The sequence below is a fragment of the Cynocephalus volans genome, chromosome 4 (assembly GCF_027409185.1).
Source record: "Cynocephalus volans isolate mCynVol1 chromosome 4, mCynVol1.pri, whole genome shotgun sequence".
Classification (NCBI taxonomy): Eukaryota; Metazoa; Chordata; class Mammalia; order Dermoptera; family Cynocephalidae; genus Cynocephalus; species Cynocephalus volans.
In genome coordinates, this window is record NC_084463.1 from 10,634,013 (window position 1) to 10,653,474 (window position 19,462).

Sequence of the window (19,462 nt, forward strand, 5' to 3'; positions counted from 1 at the left end):
CCAGAGAGAATTTTCCCAAAACAAAGATCTCATTTTCTGACAAGTGTATTTTATTTAAAGCAGACAGAGTGAGAAAAGAGATAGTTCAGGAGAAAAGTATGAATTGGAATCTCCTTAATCCCATTACCTAGAAATCCGTACAGATCTTTGGGTTCACTGGTTTGTCCATGTTTTTGCATGGGTTTTCTACTTCATTGGTGAATTAAAAATGAACAATTAAAAGGTAAACAAAGGCAGGAGTTAAGTTTGGCTAAGTGTATAGGTGGGTTTCTTCTATATGCCAGGAGAGGGTGATACATTAATAAAGAAAGGAGTCTGTTTCCAAGATCCATGATTGCTGCAAAAGGAATCGTAGGTGTAGTTTGCATCTTTGGTGATGGGGTTAATTTATTTATCTTTACAATGACATTTCTCTGTTGGGCACTTAGGCCATCAGCTTACTTTAAATAAGTGTCTGCCAAAGAGCCCACCAGCTGGCTGTGAGTTTATGCCAACTGGGGTAAGTTGAAAACTATATTTTACTAAGAGTCACTGAGTCCTGCACAGTCTGAAATCTCCTAAATATGCTAAGTTCCTCTAAATTTCATCTTCATAGTGATAATTTTCTTTTCCAGGAATTCTCGCCATAGATACACCTCATCCCAGGAATTCTGTCCTGCATCATCTCACCAAGCAGCTATTGCAAAAATATCACAAGGAAGTGAGACCAGTTCATAACTGGACCAAGGCCACCACTGTCTACCTGGACCTTTTTGTCCATGCTGTCCTGGATGTGGTAAGGACCATCTTGCCCTTTCCTGTTCTCGTTACCCTCTTTTAAAATTACCTATGCGGGTTGGCCGGTTACCTCTCTTGGGAGATCATGGTGCTGGTAACACCAAGATCACCAGGTTCGAATCCCTGAACCGGCCAGCTGCCAAAAACAAAGACAAGAACAAAACCAAAAAGAACAACAAAACCTACCTGCAGTTTATGGAGGAGTCTAGGAGAGGTTATATTCGTGAGATTCTAGCTGAACTGGTAGGGAAATTGTGCTCAATTCATTTTAGCCGTTAGCAGGAGTTAAAATATTTATTAGGCAAATCATGCTTTCTAGCTCGCAACTTATACTGTGAGGGGCAAATAGGCAAAAAATATGAGTTTCATGGAGTTAAGAAGTTTTAAGAATTATGGTCAGAGATCACAGTACATATCTGATGAATATTGCTGAAACCAAAAATGGTAATAGGTCATTTTGGGGTAGTTAAATGGTAATTTTTTTCCTGTGGTTCACATTTGTTAGCAATAATAGCAGATTTACGAAGAGATGCACTACTTATTGCTTGAAAGGGAAAAAAATGCCTTTGTATCTTGAGTTATAAGGGGGCTTTTATATATAAATGGTTTGCTAAGGATGGTGGGGAGGATTTGTTTATTAAATTACCCCTTTTCCACTCTATCTAAAAGATAGGTTGTAGGAATGAAATGAGAACATGCATGTAAAGTAGTTAGCAGTAACTCAATAAGTGATGGCCCTCGTGACTATCATCTCTTCCTCCTCTTCCTTTTTCCTAATTACAAAGTCTTCCGAATCAATAAGTCCCAGATTTTTTTTTTTTTTTTTTTTCTTAAAGACAGACTTTACTGAGCTTGTTTTGTTAAAGTATTTTAGTAATTGTTTTTCAATTTACTTCTCAAGACTTTTTTTCTAATTGAGGTATAATGTACATATATTAAAACGCACAGATCTTAAGTGTACAGACCAATGACATGATAATTGAGTACACCCATATAATTCATATCTGTCAAGACATCAAAGATATCCACCACCCCAGAAAAGTTCCTTATTCCTTTCTAGTTTATCCCAATCCCCTCCACCCACAGAGACAAATACTGTTCTGATTTCTTTCATCAGTGATTAGTTTTGCCAGTTCTAGAACTTTATGTGAATGAAACTTTATTGTATGTATTCTGTTGTGTCTGGCTTTTTCACTCAGGGTAATGTTTTTGATAGTCACGCATACTGTTTTGTTTCAGTCATTTGTTCTTTGTTATTGATAAGAAGTAATTCAGTCATGGCTATACGACTATTTGTTTATTCATTCTCCTGTTGATAGGCATTTGGGTTGTTTCCAGTTTCAGGATGTTATGAATAAAGCTGCTATGAACATTCCCATACAAGTCTTTTTGTGTATATGTTTCTATTTCTCTTAGGTAAAGCCTAGAAATTGAATGATTGAGTCACAGGATGGTGTATACTTAATAGGAAACTGCCAGGCTGACTTACAAAATGGTGCATGTTGCATTAGTCCATTTCTGTTGCTTATAACAAAATATCTGGAACTGGGTAATTTTTAAAGAAAGCAAAATTTATTGCTTACAGTTTCAGAGGCTAGGAAGTCTAAAGTCCAGGGAACGTATTTGGTGAGGGTCTTGGTAGTGGTGACAGTGACACAGGGGTCTCACATGGCAGAACATGGCAGAGCAGAGAGAGACTAACTTCTCATGTGCTCTTCTTTTAAAGCCTTCAGAACCACACCCCTGATCATTTTCAATCCATTCACTACAGCATGGTCCTACAATCTAATCACCTCTTCAAGGTCTCACCTTTCAATTACCGTAATAGGATTTCCCACCCTCAACAGTTACAGTGGGGATTTAAGCCTCAATGAGGTTGGGGAGGGGCATCCAATGTACAGCATTTCATCCCTGATTCCCCAAACTCATATTCTTTTCACAAACAAATACATTCATTTTGTCCCCAAAGTCTTAATTTGTTTCATCTCAAAAGTCCAAAGTTCAAAGCCCCATCTGTGAAATCAAAAACAAGGTAACTACTACCAAGATACAATGGTGGGCCAAGCATAAGGTACATATTCCCATTCCAAAAGGGAGAAATAGGCCAAAAGAAAGGTGTAATGGGTTCCAAACAAGTTTGAAACCCAGCAGGGCAGGCATTAAATCTCAAAGCTGGTGAATCATGTACCTTGACTCCATGTTCGAGGTCATCTGCATGCTGGTGTGGGAGCTGGGTCCTCAAGTTCTTAGGCAGCTCCACTCCTATGGCTTTCCTGGTCTCAGGTGATGCTTCAGCTCTCACAGGCTAGTGTTGCACTCTGGTAGCTCCACAATTCTGGGGTCTCTGTCATGGTCCCACTCCCACAGCTCCACTAAGTATGGCTTTGATGGGGTTTCTCTAGTGCAACTCTGACCTCCACATTTCCTCTTGGCATCACTTTAGTGAAGACTGTACATGGTGAATCCACCCCTGTGACAGATCTCTTCCTGGGCCCCCAGGCTTTTCTATACATCCTTTGAAATTGGGATAGAGGCTCCCAAGCCTCCATAGCTCTGGCATTCTGTGAGCCTGCAAATACCCATGGACTCCACCAGGGCTTCTGGCTTGTAGCTTCCAAAGCTGCCAGCCCAGCCACATCTGGGGCCAATTTTGCCACAGCTGGAGCAGCCAAAGCAGCCATGGTGCTGGTGAGGGGACCAGCCTCCCAAGGTGGCCCTGGTCAGTGAGGCCGTGGAGGGTGCCTTGTGCCTGTTCCCTGAGACCATTCTGTCTCCCTAGGCCTCTGGGTTTGTGATGGAAGATGCAGCCTCCAAGGTCTCTGAAATGCCTTCAAGGTCTTTTTTCCCTCCTCTTTCCTCTCTTCTGTACTAATCTCCTTAGCAAAGTTTCCTGGGCTGCACCATTGCATTTTTTTCCAGAAAATGTTCTCTGCTTCTCTACCACATGGCCAAGCTTCAAATTTTACAAATCTTTATGCTCTGCTTGCATTTTAAATTCTGGCTTTACATCATGCCCTCGCAGCCATAGCTCAGCATAGGCCGTTGCAAGTAATCATGCAGCTTCCTCAATGCTTTGCTGCATAGAAATGTCTTCCACCCAATAAATACCCTGGGTCAGCACCTTGAAGTTCCACATTCTGTAAAGCTTTTGGGCATGAACAAAATGCAGCCAAGTTCCTTGCCAGTTCATAGCCAGGGTGATCTTTGCCCAGTTTCCAATAAGTCCCTTCTCATTTACATCTCAGATCTTCGCAGAATGGCCTTTACTGTACATATTTCTCTATCAGTATTCTGCTCATCACCATTTGACCAGTCTCTAAAACATTCCAAACTTTCCCTGGTTTTCTTGTCTTCTAAACTTTCACCAGCATCTAGGCATTTTCTTGCCTTTTCCTCCAAATTCCTCCATCCTCTCCTCAACAACCAGTTCCAAAGTCGTTTCCACATTTTCAAGTATTTGTTATAAGCAACATCCCACTTTTCTGGTACCAATTTTCTGTATTAGTCCATTTGTGTTGCTTATAACAAAATACCTGGAACTGGGTAATTTATAATGAAAACAATATTTATTGCTTACAATTTCAGAAGCTAGGAAGTCCAAAGTCCAGGGAATACATATGGTGAGGGTCTTGGTGGTAGTGACAGTGACCCAGGGGTCTCACATGGCAGAATATGGCAGAGCAGAGAGAGACTAATGTCTCATGTGCTCTTCTTTTAAAGCCCTCAGAACCATGCCCCTGACCACCATTTTTAAAAAATTTTAATTATCTATCTATCTATTTATTTATTTATTTATTCATTTTTAATTTTTATTGAGTCATAATGGATTATACATATTTTTGGGGTTCAACATTGATACATGTTGATCAAATCAATATTACTAGTATATATATTGTTACACATCATAGTTATTCTTTATGCCCCTTGTCCAATCTCTCCCCATCCCCCTCTCCCTCCCCCGCCCCCCTGTAATTACCCTAGATTTCTTCTCTCCTTCTGAAAGAGTAATGGTTACTCTGTTGATTTGTTGCCTAGATGATCTGTCCAGTGCTGAGAGGTGTGTTCAGGTCCCCCAATATTATCATAGAGCAGATGATTCTTCTGTCACTCTGGAATAGGCTTTGTGGAGAGAAACATTCTCTTCTTTTCATTGGTCTCTGCTGGTGACTCTCCTTGTGTCTTTTTTCTTTTTTTTTTGGCGGCTGGCTGGTACTGGGATCCAAACCCACAACCTTGATTTTTTAAGGCTGTGCTCTAACCAGCTGAGCTAATTGGCCAGCCCCTGATCACCATTTTTAATCCATTCACTACTGCACAGTCCTACAATCTAATCACCTCTTCAAAGCCCCACCTTTCAATTACCATAATAGGATTTCCCACCCTCAACAGTTACAGTGGGGATTTAAGCTTCAGTGAGGTTGGGAGGGCATCCAATTGACAGCATGCATTCTACACTCTCACCAGTAAGCTAGGAGAGCTCCCACTGCTTCACGTTCTCAGGGACGTTTGGCATTATGGGTCTTAATTTTAGCCTTTCTAGTAAGGATGTAGTGGTATTTCATTGTTGTTTTACTTTACATTTCTCTAAAGGCTAATGATTTTTGAACTCTTTTTCACGTGCTTATTGGCAACTTACAGATCTTTCTTTGTGAAGTGCTTGTTTAATCCTTTTCCCATTTTTTATTGAGTCATTGTTCTTTTTATTATAGATTTATAGGAGCTATTTATATATTCTGGGCATAAACCCTTTGTCAGAAACGTGCTGTAAATGTTTATTCCCAGTCTGTGTCTTGCCTACTCATTTTTGTAATGGGTCTTTTGATGAATAGAAATTTAAAAATTTGATGAAGCCTATTTTTATCAACTCTTTATATATTATTAGTGCTTTCAGAGTCCTTAGAAATCTTTGCTACTCAAGATCATATTCTCTTATATTTTCTGTTAGAAGCTTTATCATTTTTAGTTCTGAGATTTGTGTCTATATATATCTATTGAAAATTAATTTTTGTGATGGTGTGAGAAATGGGTCAAGGTTCTTTTGTTTGTGTGTGTGTTTGTTTTATTTTTACATTTGGATAGGAGTTGTTCCAGCACCATTTTTTTTTTTTTTTTTGTCGTTTTTTCGTGACCGGCACTCAGCCAGTGAGTGCACCGGTCAGTCCTATATAGGATCCGAACCCGCGGCGGGAGTGTCGCCGCACTGCCAGCGCAGCACTCTGCCAAGTGCGCCACGGGCTCGGCCCAGCAGCACCATTTTTTGAAAAGCCTTTCCTTTCCCCCATTAAAATGCTCTGGTGCCTTGGCCCAAAATTAAATTGATGATATAAGTATCAGTCTATCTCCATTGAAACCAGGTAGTGTAAATCTTCTAACTTTGTTCTTTATTTTTAAAATTGTTTTGGTTTTTAAGTTCTTTGCATTTCTGTTTAAATTTTGGAATCAACTTGTCAATTGCTATTTTTTTAAAAAGCCTGCTGGTAGTTTGGAATGGTATGGAATCTGCAGATCAATCCGAGGGAGAATTGACATCTTAACAATATTGAGTTTTCCAATTCTTGAACTTGGTCTATCTCTCCATTTATTTGTAATTTTCAGTGTAGAAGTTTTCTACATTTTTTATCAAATTTATCCTGAGGTACTTTTGATGCTACTATAGACACTAAAGTTTTCTGTTTTCTAGTTATTTGCTGTTATTATATAGAAATATGGTTATTATTGCAGTATATTTGCTTTGTATCCTACAACCTTTCTAAATTCACTTATTAACTGTGGTAATTTGTGCAGAGTAATATTTTCTACATATATAATCATGTCATTTGCAAGTAATTTTACTTCTTACTTTGTAATCTGTATGTTCTTTATTCTTTTTTTCTCATCTTATTTCATTGCCTAAGACTACTACTACAATGTTAAATAGAAGTGATGAAAGCAGGAACTCTTGCTTGTTCACATTCTTAGCGAAAAGTCTTTCTCCATTAAGTATAATGTTAGTTATAGGTCTTCTTTATCAGGTTAAGGAAGTTCTCTCCTATTTTCTCTATGCTGAGATTTTTTTTCAAAATCATGAATGTGTATTGAAATGTGTCAAATGCCTTTTCCACACCTATTTGGATGATCATATGATATTTCTCTTTTATTCAGTTAATGTGGCAAATTATATTCATTGATTTAAACATTTTTTAAATTTTTCAAATTTTTTATTTTTATTTTTGGTGGCTGGCCAGTACGGAGATTGAACTCTGGACCTTGGTGTTATCAGCACCATGTGATTTTCAAATTTTTAATCACTCCTGAAAAACTGAGGTAAACCACACTTAATCTTGATATATTATTCTTTATATATATATCTGGATTTTTTTCCTTCCTTAATGTCTGATAGAATTTACCAGTAAAACCACAGGAGCCTAGAGTTTTGTTTGTGGGAAGGTATTCAAGAGTGAATTCAATTATATAAACACAGAGAGAGATGTTCAGATTTTCAATTTCTTCTTGTGTCAGTTTTGATAATTTGTATTTTTCAAGGAATTTACGCCATCTAATTTGTCAAATTTATTGCCTTAAAGTTGTTCACAATTTTCCCTTTTTATTATTATAATATCCATTGGATTTCTAGTGATACAGCTTCTTTTGTGCTTCATATTGATAATTTGCGTTTTCTCTTATTTTTCCTTGACCAATCTTGCCAGAGGTTTATCAACTTTATTTATTTTTTCCAAGAACCAAATTTGGGATTTGTAATTTTTTCTATTGTTTATTTTCTATTTCACTGATAACTGGTTTTATCTTTATTTTCTTTTTTTGCTTTGGGTTAAATTGTTCTTCTTTAGTTTCTTTCTTCTTTCTTCTTCTTTTTTTTTTTTAGAAAGATGACTGGTAAGGGGATCTTAACCCTTGACTTGGTGTTGTCAGCACCACGCTCTCCCAAGTGAGCTAACCGGCCATCCCTGTACAGGGATCCGAACCCGTGACCTTAATGTTGTAACTCTGTGCTCTAACCAACTAAGTTAACTGACCAGCCCTTCTTTGGTTTCTTAAAGTGGAAACTTAGATAATTGATTTTAAACCTTTTTTCTTTTTTAGTATAAGCATTTAAAATTATGAATTTTCCCCTAAACACTTCTTTGGTTGTATCCAAATTTTGATGCATTTTAAAATTAAGGTATAAATTCATCTTTTTGAAGCCAATTCTTCCCCTCTACCTCCAGCCCCTGGCAACCACTGATTTGATTTTTTTTCCCTTGTAGTTTCGCCTTCTCCAGAATATGATGTACATGGAATCATACTGCGTTTTACCTTCTGTGTCTGGCTTCTTTCACTTGGCATAATGCCTTTGAGTTTCATTCATGTTGTTGCATATTTCAGTAATAGTATTCTATTCTAAAGATGTACTGCAAAAAACAAAACAAAAAGGAAAAAAACGTACTGCAATATGTTTATCTATTTACCAGTTGCTGGACATGTTTATCTATTTACCAGTGTGGGACACGTTTCCATTTTGAGGCAATTATGAATAAAGCCACTATAAAAATTTGCATATGTTTTCATTTCTCTTGGGTAAATAGTTGGGTGTGGTATTGCTGAGCTATATGATAAGTCTATGCTTAATTTCATAAGAAACTGTTGAACTATTTTCCAAAGTGGACATATCATTTTGCATTCCACTCACAATGTGTGAGAGCTCCAGTTCCTTCACATCATCACCAGCACTTGATAATGTCAGTCTTTTAAATTTTAACCATTCTAGTAGGTTAGAAGTAGTATCTCAATGTGGTTTTAAACTTATTTTCTTAAAGACTAACATTGTTAAACATTTTTTGTGTGCTTTTTTCCCAACTGTATATCTTCCTTAGTAAGATGTCTCCTCAAATCTTTTATCCATTTTTAAGTTGTGTTATTTATATTTTATTATTAAGTTGCAAAAGTTCTTTATACTGTTTTAGCATATTTTTGAACTCTATTCTATCCAATTATATATATATGTTTCTATATATATCTATATATGTATCTATATACATATGATCACATACATGTACATATATCTATACATATATGTATCTATATATGTATCTATGTATCTCTATATATGTATCTATACATGTATCTCTATATATCTATATGTTTCTCCTTACCACACCGTCTCATTACTGTAGTTTGATTAAATTCTTGAAATCAGACAGTGTTAGTCCTCCAATCTTTTCTTTTTCAAAAATTGTTTTGACTTTTCTAGGTCCTTTGCAGTTCCATATAAACTTTAGAACAAACTCATCGATTTCTACAAAAAAAAAATTCTGGAATTTTGATTGGTATTGCCTTGAATCTGTAGATGAATTTGAGGAGAATTTGCATTTTAATAATTCTGAGTCATCCAATCCATGAGTGCAGTGTATCTCTCCATTTGTTTAGATCTTTAATTTATTTTTATTAATGCTTTGTAGTTTTCAGTGTTTTGCACATATTTGCTTAAATCTATTTCTAAGTACTACACATTTTTGTTGCTGTTATAAATGGTATTTTAGTTGTTTGTGGCTAGCGTACAAAAGTACAACTGATTTGTATATACTGGCCTTGGATCTTATGACCCTGACATCTCTTTAGTTTTAGAGGTTTTTTGTAGATTCTTTCACATTTCCTATGCAGAAGATGATGTTTGTGAATAAAGACAGTTTTATTTCTTTCTTTCCAATCTTTGTGCCTTTTTTTCTTGTGTTGCCTTGTTGCACTGGCTAGGACCTTCAGCACAATGTTGAATAGAAGGATATACCACTCTGTAAATTTCAGTTCAATAAACTTGGTTTGTAGTGTTAAAATCTTCCGTATCCTTTTTTTATTTTTATTTTTTGCCCAGTTCTATGAATTTCATAGAGAGGATGTTAAAATCTTCAATTATGATTGTAGTTTTTCTATTTCTCTCTTTGATTCTGTCAACTTTCACTTCAGATATTTTAAAGCTCTGCTACTAGATGGATACACATTTAGGACTGTGTTTTCTTGATGAGCCAGTTTTTTTTATCGGTATGAAATGCCCCTCTTCATCACTGATAATATTCCTTTTCTTGAAGTTTTTCTAATGCTTGCTTTCTGTATGGTATATCTTTTGCCATTCTCTTATTTTTCAGTCTCTCTATGTCATTTGACATCATTTGTGTTTGCAGTCATTTCTTGTAGACAGCATGTAGTTGGGTCCTGTTTTTTTTTTTTTTTTAAAGATGACCGGTAAGGGGATCTTAACCCTTGATTTGGTGTCGTCAGCTCCACGCTCTCCCAAGTGAGCCCCAAGCTGGCACCCTGCTTTTTTGTTTTTCTTTCCACTTTTTATTTTGAAATAATTGTAAATATACAGGGAGTTTCAAAGAAATATACAGGGAGGTCCTGTACACTCAGCCTCCTCCAATGTTAACATCTCGTATAAGTATAGTAGTGTTAATTTTAGAAAATTGACATTGATATGATCCACAGAGGTTATTCAGATTTCTCCAGTTTACCTGTACTCTGTGTGTGTGCGGTTCTATGTAGTTTTATCACGTGTGCAGCTTTGTGTAGCCACCACCACCACAATCAAGCTACACAGTCAAGCTGCAGCACCACCACAAGGCTCCCTGGAGCTACTCCTTGAGAGCTTGTTTGGAGCTTCTAGCAGGGGAGCGCAGCCACTCGTACACCCTTGACCCATGAATGGTCCTCTCCTCCATCGTGGAAGGTCATCCTCTTCCACCGAGTGCACGGCTTTGCGAGGAACACTGGTGGAGCAGTGAGGGCAGAAGGGGACACCCTCCTAGCCAGCCAGATCAGCTGAATCCTCCCTGGTGATGGGTGGGGTGACAGATGTTGTAGGCAGATCGCCCTCACGTCCCTTGGTTCTACTTCTATATAGCCATATCTTCTCCCTGCTGATCCCTAATCCCTGGCAACCACTAATCTCTTCTCAATCTTTGTGTTATTTCAAGAATATTATATAAATAAAATTATACAGTATATAACCTTTGAGATTGGCTTTTTACCTTTAGAATAATTCCCTTAAGTTTCATCTGTGTTGTCGTGCATACCAATAGCTCATTCCTTTTTATTGCTGAATACTATTCCAGGTTATTGCTTTTTAAAAACTGGTCTGACAATCAATGCATTTTAATCGAGGTGTTTAGTCCATTTGCTAATGCCATCTTGCTATTTGTTTCCTAGTTGTCCTGTCTCTTTTTTATTCTTCTGTTCCTTGCATTCTGCTTTACCTTAGGCAATTGAAAAATTTCAATATATATTAAAAATTTAAAAACATTTAAAAAATATTTTAAATATTCAATTTTAGTTACTTTATTGGCTTTTTAGCTATCAGTCTATGTATCATGTTTTAGAGTTTGCCTTAGGGGTTTCCATATTCATTATTAACTTATTACAGGATACTTAGAATTAACATTGTGATACTTTGTATAAAACATACAAAACTTACAACTGTAAAATTCCACTTACCTGCTCTTCCAGTCTTTGTGCTACTTTTATTTTCAATTTTACATTTACATACAAAGTATACTCTGTAATATAATGTTATTATTTTAATGTACCTTGTTAAAATAACTTAATGATTCCTCTTTAATTTTTTTTTCTTCTTTTTCTTTGGTGGTTGGCCAGTGCCAGGAACTGAACCCTTGACCATGGTGTTACAAGTCTGTACTCTAACCAACTGAGTTAACTGGCCAGCCCTAATTTGTTTTAATGAAGGTGTTTTTCTATGTTAATATCTTGGTGTTAGGTAGTGAATCATAGAACCTCTGATTTTTTTGATTGAGAATTAGGCATAGAAATTGATTTTTTTTAAAAAAAGTCTGAAACAGAATATAGGATTTAAATATTTCCTTCTTTTCTTTCTTTCCTTTTTTTAAACTGATTACACTAAATTACTTTAGTGTAATTTTCCTCCAACTTAAACTCCTAACATTGTTTCTTAGTAAACAGAAATATTTAATGGTACCAAAAGCTCCCCCTTTAACAACAGATTGCACTTGTACCAGTTTTATTTTCCCACTCATGCTAGCAAAAGTACTAGCTCTAAAAACTTAGAAAATATTGTTGAATTAAATGCCAGAAAATACCTCCCACACAAAAGGCCTAGTCCTACACAGTTACAATAAAAACTCCTTTAAGTCTTATTTCTAATTAGGTACTGAACTAGAATTTTGGAGACAATTTCCTGGGTCTGTTTCTTCACCTCATTGTAAAAGAGATACTACTCCTTCCCATTTAGTTGTCAGTGGGTTATTATGACTGTATTGCTTACCAGACACTGTCCAATGGTAAAAGTGTGATTTGAGTGAAGACACACCATATAAATCATGTCATGTGAAACTCCAAGGCAGAGACATAATCAGTCCCGAATAAGGGATTAAGACTACGTTTTAGGTCTTCCCTCAACCTTCTACTCTCTGACTTCATGTTGATTAAGACAAAGTAGCATTGCTCAGGCTTTCCTTTAGAGACTTCTTTGGAGATAAATATAAAAGAGGAGTAAGATCTTTACATTTTCCTTTGGAACAAGTGTATAAAATTGAAAATTTTTATCTAACTTTTTCTTCCTACCCTGATAAGAGACAGAACAGTCAGATTCCCTATGGTAAGTAAGGAGAACACCATAGTTTTTTCAAAGATGTGTTTTTTCCCCACTGTTGTAGAACATATTCACTTGTTACTAGAATATGTTAGACATATCATATTGTTGGATATGGCAAATGTTCCTTCAGGAAACCTGGAAAATTCTTGTATTCCTATATTCCTAGTTTCCCCCCATCTACTGTCTTATCTTATCTCCTGCATGTACTCAGTACTGCAACAAACCTGGCCTCTGCCTGTATGCTGTTCATTCCACCAAACATCTTTCTCTTCATTCTCTATCTGCAAAATATTATAGTCCTTTGCTGTAGACTAGATGCCTCCCCAACCTCATTAAAGCTTAAATCCCCACTGTAACTGTTGAGGGTAGGAAATCCTACTATGGTAATTGAAAGATGGGGCTTGGAAGAGGTGATTAGATTGTAGGACCATGCCATAGTGAATGGATTAATTAATAATGGTGGTCATGGGCGTGGTTCTGAGGGCTTTAAAAAGAGAGTGAATGAGAAAGTTACTTTCTCCTCTCTCTGTGCTCCACCATTTCGCAATGTGATCTGCCATCACTGTTGCCACCACCAAGGCTCTCACCAGATGTGTTCCCTGGACTTTGAAAGTCCCAACCTCAGAAACTGTAAGCAATAATTATCGTTTTCTTTATAAATCACCCAGTTTCAAGTATTTTGTTATAAGCAACGGAAACAGACTAATACATCCTTGAAATCTCAGCTCCTAAAAGAAATTGCCCTCAATTCCCTAAGGTAACAGTGATGTCCCCTTCCTTTAAATCCACTTAAGTCTGTGTATTTCTTAATGCACATAGTTCTTGGTTAAAATGTCATATAACCTAATTTATTATAAGCTATTTGAAGGAAGGACTTTCTTACTCATATTCATATTTCCTACAATATGCACCATTATACATTTTACTTCCAAAACACTGGATCAATACTTGTCAAATGAATAAATGAATTAAAACCTATAAGTAAAAGTCCGAGGATTGTCTTTATACATGGCTTAACTACCCTAAATATGCTTTGCAAATGTCTCTATGACATCTAAGTGGGCTCAGCCCAAAGTTAGTTCCAGAGGCGCAGGGACAGCTTTGAAGAACTTGATAAAATCACTCATAGATTCTGCACAGACAAGGACCCTCCCAATGTGAATTAGATAACTTGGTGGATGCATCTGCCAGCCGCTGAACTGCTGGCAACTTTTGTTTGGAATGAAGAGCTTTCAATCCAGCTCTCCTTTCTGCACCTCACTTCCATTATAATGTTTTGCCTCCTGTTTTGTTTATATAAAAGACTACAGTCTTGTCTTAGAATTTCTGAGTATTATGAGTACCTTAGGGAAATCTGATTATAGAGATAATCTACTCAACGGTGAAGAGTTTCAATTTGTATCTATTGAGTTTTGTCAATTCCGAATCCCAGATACCTTTGTATTCCAGTCCATTGACTAGAGCCTCCCAGCCAGACGTTGAGGCATCTGTTTCTATAGTCTCTGGAACTAGAAAAGATAAATAAGAATGTGGGGGAATTATCTGTATATTTGCTAACCACCAATTTAGATCTAAATAGACTCCCTCTGTTAGGAAGACTAATGAATTCCAATTCTCTGAAATATCTGTTGCTTTTAACAAGCAAGATGGAAGGTAGCTAAAGAAAAAGAGAGAGAGAGAGATACACAGAGGGAAAAGCTGTGAATAATGCCACCAGAGAATCAATTATGCTCACCAGCTGGCATTGAGAAACTTGTTCTCTTTGACAAAAAAAAAAAAAAAAAATTTAGTTTTACCCTCAAACTACTTTTTGACGTTGTGTTCTTTCCAGCCACCCCCATAAGATGTGAGAAAAAAATTCTTAACCTTATTGCTACGTATAATATGACAAAGCAATGAGCAAGAAGAGAAAAATGAGCTAAGGTATCAACACAGCAGTTAATAAGAATCAGCTGGATAAAATGACAGTGAAAACGAAGCATTAAAACATAGAAACCCTCTCCCCAGACCCATGACACATGTCACAGTGAGATACATTCACTACTTGGTATAACAATGATAAAGAAACTGGTAAGGATACTTAATACATGTGAACTTATATTTCTTGTGAAAGTATTGCTGACTGCTGTATTTCCTAGTAATGTAAACTGCATTTTGGACTTTTTCTCCTATTTGTGGGGAATCCACATTGATTGCAACTAAGCCTAGAACTGAGCCTGTTGTACTTTGGTGAGCGAGACATGATCTATTTCATGATATGTCAGCTGGTAAAATTTGGAAAGATGTGGTGTCACCTAATCTTGAGCTCTTGATAGAGATCTTTATTCAACTACCAAGACCCCTGCTGAGCCAATCTTGGCTGTGAGTCCTTTCTGGTCCTCCTACATGCTAGTCCTTAGGGAAATACTTGTGAATTCAATCTTTTCACTTTGTATTCCACTTTCAAGCCTGCTTTTCCCAAGTATCTATTTAAAGTCCGTAAAACTCTGTAGAACAAGTTCATTCGGACCAGCCTTTGTTGAGCCACTGAAGCAGTTACTTCCTGTTTGTGCACAACTCCTTCTTTCTCAACATACCTAGAAATGTTTATTCAATTGCAATTTGCCTTCCTGATTATAAAAAGGAGAAACTTTGATCTAAAAGATGTGTTGTTTCCCTTTCAAAAGATGCCAACCTGTGTGGAGCCACTGGTATGCCTGTATAGTCTATGTACTGCACAATTCCAAGTGCACATCTACATGGACTATAATGTCAGTGGTGCCTGTCTGCCCCCTGCCAAGCCTGAATTCTTCAGAGTGGTAGTGCTGAGTCTGTACACAGAGTATATATATATATATTTTTGTTTGTTTTTTATTGAAATATAATTGATTATATATATTTGTGGGGTACAGAGTAAACTATTTGTGTACAATATGTGGTGATCAAATCAGGATAATCATATTCATATTTTTGATGTGGCTGGATAATTTGTGTGTGTGTGTGTGGCTGGACAGTACGGGGAACCGTACTCATGACTTCACTTTAACCAACTGAACTAACTGGCCAGCCCATGGCTGGATAATTGTCTGGATAATTAATTTAATACATCCAGTTCCGGGGAGTAAAACAGAGCTGTTATTTGCTTTCATGCCATCCAGTCTCCAAACACTGTTGTTTGTTGAAATTTGGTGTTGTACTAAATATTTCAGAAATACAAAGGTTATCTAAATGACTCATAAGCTTTGAACCTAAATCAGAAGGGGAAATAGTTTACACATTTTATTTCACATTTCTTCATCTTGGATTTTCCATCCTCTTATTCTCTTCTAAGGATGCAGTATTTAGTGATGAATTATACACAGAAAGGAATCAAAAATATGAATTCAAGGAGAGTTATTTAATAGGTCGTATCAGCCTTCCTACTTATAAATTCCCTAGAAATGCTTTCAAAAATGTTTTCCCTTTTCTTTATTAATACATTTTTTAAAAATGAAACTTTATTGAGCTTTAATTCAACCACAAAATTCACCCATTTAAAGTATACAATTCAGTGGTTTTTAATATATTCACAGAGTTGTGCAACCATCATCCCTAATTTCAGAACATATTCATTATCTCAAAAAGAAACTCCAACCCATTAGTAGACACAACCCACACTCCACTCCCACCAGGCCTAAACAAACACTGGTCTATTTTCTGTTTTTATAGATTTGCCTAATCTAGTCATTTCATATAAATGGAATCATATAATAAATGGCCTCTTATGACTGACTTCTTTCACTTAGCATAATGTTTTCAACGTTCATACATGTAGCATGTATCAGTATTTCATTATTTTTTATTTTTGAATAATATTCTTTTATATGGATATGTCAGGTTTTGTTTATCTATCATCAGTTGATGGGCATTTGGGATGTTTCCACTTTCTGACTATCATGAATAATGCTGCTATGAACATTCCTATACATGTTTTTTTTGTGTGGACTTACGTTTTCAATTCTCTTGGTTATGTACTCAGGAGTAGAATTGTTGGGTTATAAGATAAATCTATGTTTAACCTTTCAAGGAACTACCAGACTGTTTCCCAAAGTGCCTGCACTATTTAAAAATCCTATCAGTAATATACAAGGGCTCCAATTTCATTTCTCTACATCCTTGCCAACATGTTATTTTCTATCTTTTTTATTTTAGCCTTGGTAGTGGGAATGACCTCACTGTAGTTTTGATTTGCATTTCTCTGGTGAGTAATAATGTTGAGAATCTTTACACGTGCTTATTGGTCATTTGTATATCTCCTTAGGAGAAATACTTATTCAAATTCTTTATCCATTTTTTATTATTTTTACTTATGTAAAATACATTTAACATAAAATGTGTCATCTTCACCATTGTACAGTTCAGTGGCATTAAGGACATTTACATTGTTGTGCTACTGTCACCACGATCCATTCTCCGAAATTCCTTTTATTTTGAAAAACTGAAACTCTGTACTCATTAAACAATAATTCCCCACTTCCACTTTCCCCAGCTCCTGGCAACCACCATTCTACTTTCTGTCTCCTTGAATTTCACTGCTCTAGGTACCTTATGTGAGTGGAATCATGCAGTATTTGTCCTTTAATGACTGGCTTATTTCACTTAGCATAATGCCCTCAAGGTTCATCCATGTTGTAGCATGTGTCAGAACTTCCTTCCTTTCTAATGCTGAATAATATCGCAATTTGTATATACGCCACATTTTGTTTATGGGCACTTGGGTTGCTTCTCCTCCTTGGCTATTGTGAATAATGCTGCTATGAACACGGGTGTACGTATATCTGCCCAAGTCCTTGCTTTCAATTCTTTTGGGCATATCCCCAGAGATAGAATTGCTGGATCATATAGTAGTTCTATCTTTAATTTTTTTAGGAACTGCCATACTGTTTTGCACAGTAGCTGCACCATTTTACACCCCCACCAACAGTGCATGAGGGTTTCAGTTTCTTCACATCCTCACCAACACTTGTCATTTTCTGCCTTTTTAAAGAAATATCAGCCACCGTAATGAGTGTGCGGTGGTATCTCATAGTGGTTTTGATCTGCATTTCCCTAATGATTAGTGACTGTGTTAGTCAGTTTGGGCTGCCATACCAAATACCAAAGACTGAGTGGCTTAAACAACAGAAATTTATTTCTCACAGTTCTAGAGTCTGGGAAGTCCAAGATCAAGGTTCTGGCTGATTCAGTTCCTGGTGAGGGCCCTCTTCCTGGCTTGCAGACGGTTAACTTCTCACTGTATCTTCACATGGCAGAGAGAAAAAGAGAGATCTTTCTCTCTTCCTCTTTTTATAAGGCCACCAATCCTACGTGACTAGGACCATATCCTTAAGACCTCAGTTACCCATAATTATCTTCTAAAAGCCCTATCTCCATATATGGACACATGGGGGTTTAGAGTTTCAGCATGTGAATTTTAGGGGAACACAATTTGGCCCATAACATTAATATTGAGCATCTTTTCATGTGCTCATTTGCCATCTACATATCTCCATTGGAGAAATGTCTAGTCAGATCCCTTGCAGCCATTTTGGGAAAGAGTTGTTTATTTTTTGTTGTTATTGAGTTGTAGTTCTTTATATATTGTGGATACAAGCCCCTTATCAGATCTATAGTTGGCAAATAATTTCTCCCATTCTGTAGGTTGTCTTTTCATTTCTTGATGGTGTTCCTTAAAGCATAAAAGTTTTAAATTTTGATGAATTCCCATTTATTTATTTTTGTTGTTTGTATTTTTGTTGTCATATTGAAAAAACCATCACCTAATTCAAAGTCATGAAGATTTACTCTTATGTTTTCTTCTAAGAGTTTTATAGTTTTAGCTCTTCATTTGGGTTTATGATCTATTCTGAGAAGAACATCATAGAATGTTCTTTACTAAATTAGATAAAAAAAACTGGTAAGGCAGGGGGTTTTTGTTTGTTTGTTTGTTTGCTGTTTTGGGGGGTCTTTTAAAAAAAAATAACTGACTCACTGCAGACACGGAAAGTCACATCTACTAAATCATCTAAAATATACCACATTTATATTAGTCTCATTCAGTCTGTTTTATAAGCAGAGAAATCCAAACATAGGGCAACTTAACAGGAATGGCTGCCAATAGCAGTGGAGCTAACACTCACTGAGAGATTATGAATAATATCTTGATTACAAATAAAAATTTGGTCTCATCTTTTTAGTCCAGAATTGGCTCAGACCACATATCATTTTTTAGTCTGATTAATGGAAGAGTAACTAATTAGAGTGGAAAAGAGATTAGCAAATCATTCAAAATGTCAAGTGCAGTCGAACTGCTATTCTGTCATAGATAATATAGTAAAGCTCATAGCGACAGGTGTACATAATAAATAGAAACCAAGAATACCCAGGCATTGAAGAGTCTAGGTAATGTTTTTAAAAATCAACATTGTTTGGTTAGATTTGATTTTCTTCCTCTGAGTTGTCCTACTGTTGAACTGGCCTTTGATTTATGGACATTTTCAGATTTGGTATGAATTTTCTTTTTCTATTGCAGGATACACAGAATCAAAAATTAAAGACAAGCATATGGTACCGTGAGGTAAATGATTGTTTCCTTCTATGCAAGCTAGATTCCTGATCTGTATCTGCTACAAAATATCATTATTCTAAGGAGTATATATTATCTTTGAGTTTATAGTTGCTTAGATCTGCAGCAGACCTAATTTATTAGAATCTGAGTAAGATATACGGCCATGGTTTCTGGTTGGTACTACCATCTTTAGGCTTTGGATGGAAAGTCTTCTCCCCTAACAAATAGTGCCAAGGGGCTGATAGATTGGTTTATTAATTCAATTCTCCCCTCGGTTCTTGAGTGAGGTTGACATTGTCTCATTCTGATAAATTTCCTTTTTGGTTACTCCTAACAGGTTTGGGTTGATGAGTTTTTATCCTGGAACTCCAGCATGTTTGATGAGATTAGAGAGATCTCCCTACCTCTAAGTGCCATCTGGGCCCCCGATATCATCATTAATGAGTTGTAAGTGTGCTGGTGTGTATTTCATGGGGTTTAGACTGCTTAGAATACTTAGGCCAGTTGCTGCTTACTTTCAGTCA

General features: G+C 36.4%; 1 protein-coding gene across 1 annotated transcript in view; it reads left to right on the forward strand.

Moving 5' to 3' along the window:
- HTR3B (5-hydroxytryptamine receptor 3B) overlaps positions 1 to 19,462 on the forward strand; it is a 34,131-nt gene that overhangs the window by 3,755 nt on the left and 10,914 nt on the right. The window contains exons 2-4 of the mRNA XM_063093310.1: positions 615 to 775; positions 18,903 to 18,947; positions 19,276 to 19,385. Coding sequence (XP_062949380.1) covers positions 615 to 775; positions 18,903 to 18,947; positions 19,276 to 19,385 — 316 coding nt within the window. The remainder of the gene's footprint in view (positions 1 to 614; positions 776 to 18,902; positions 18,948 to 19,275; positions 19,386 to 19,462) is intronic.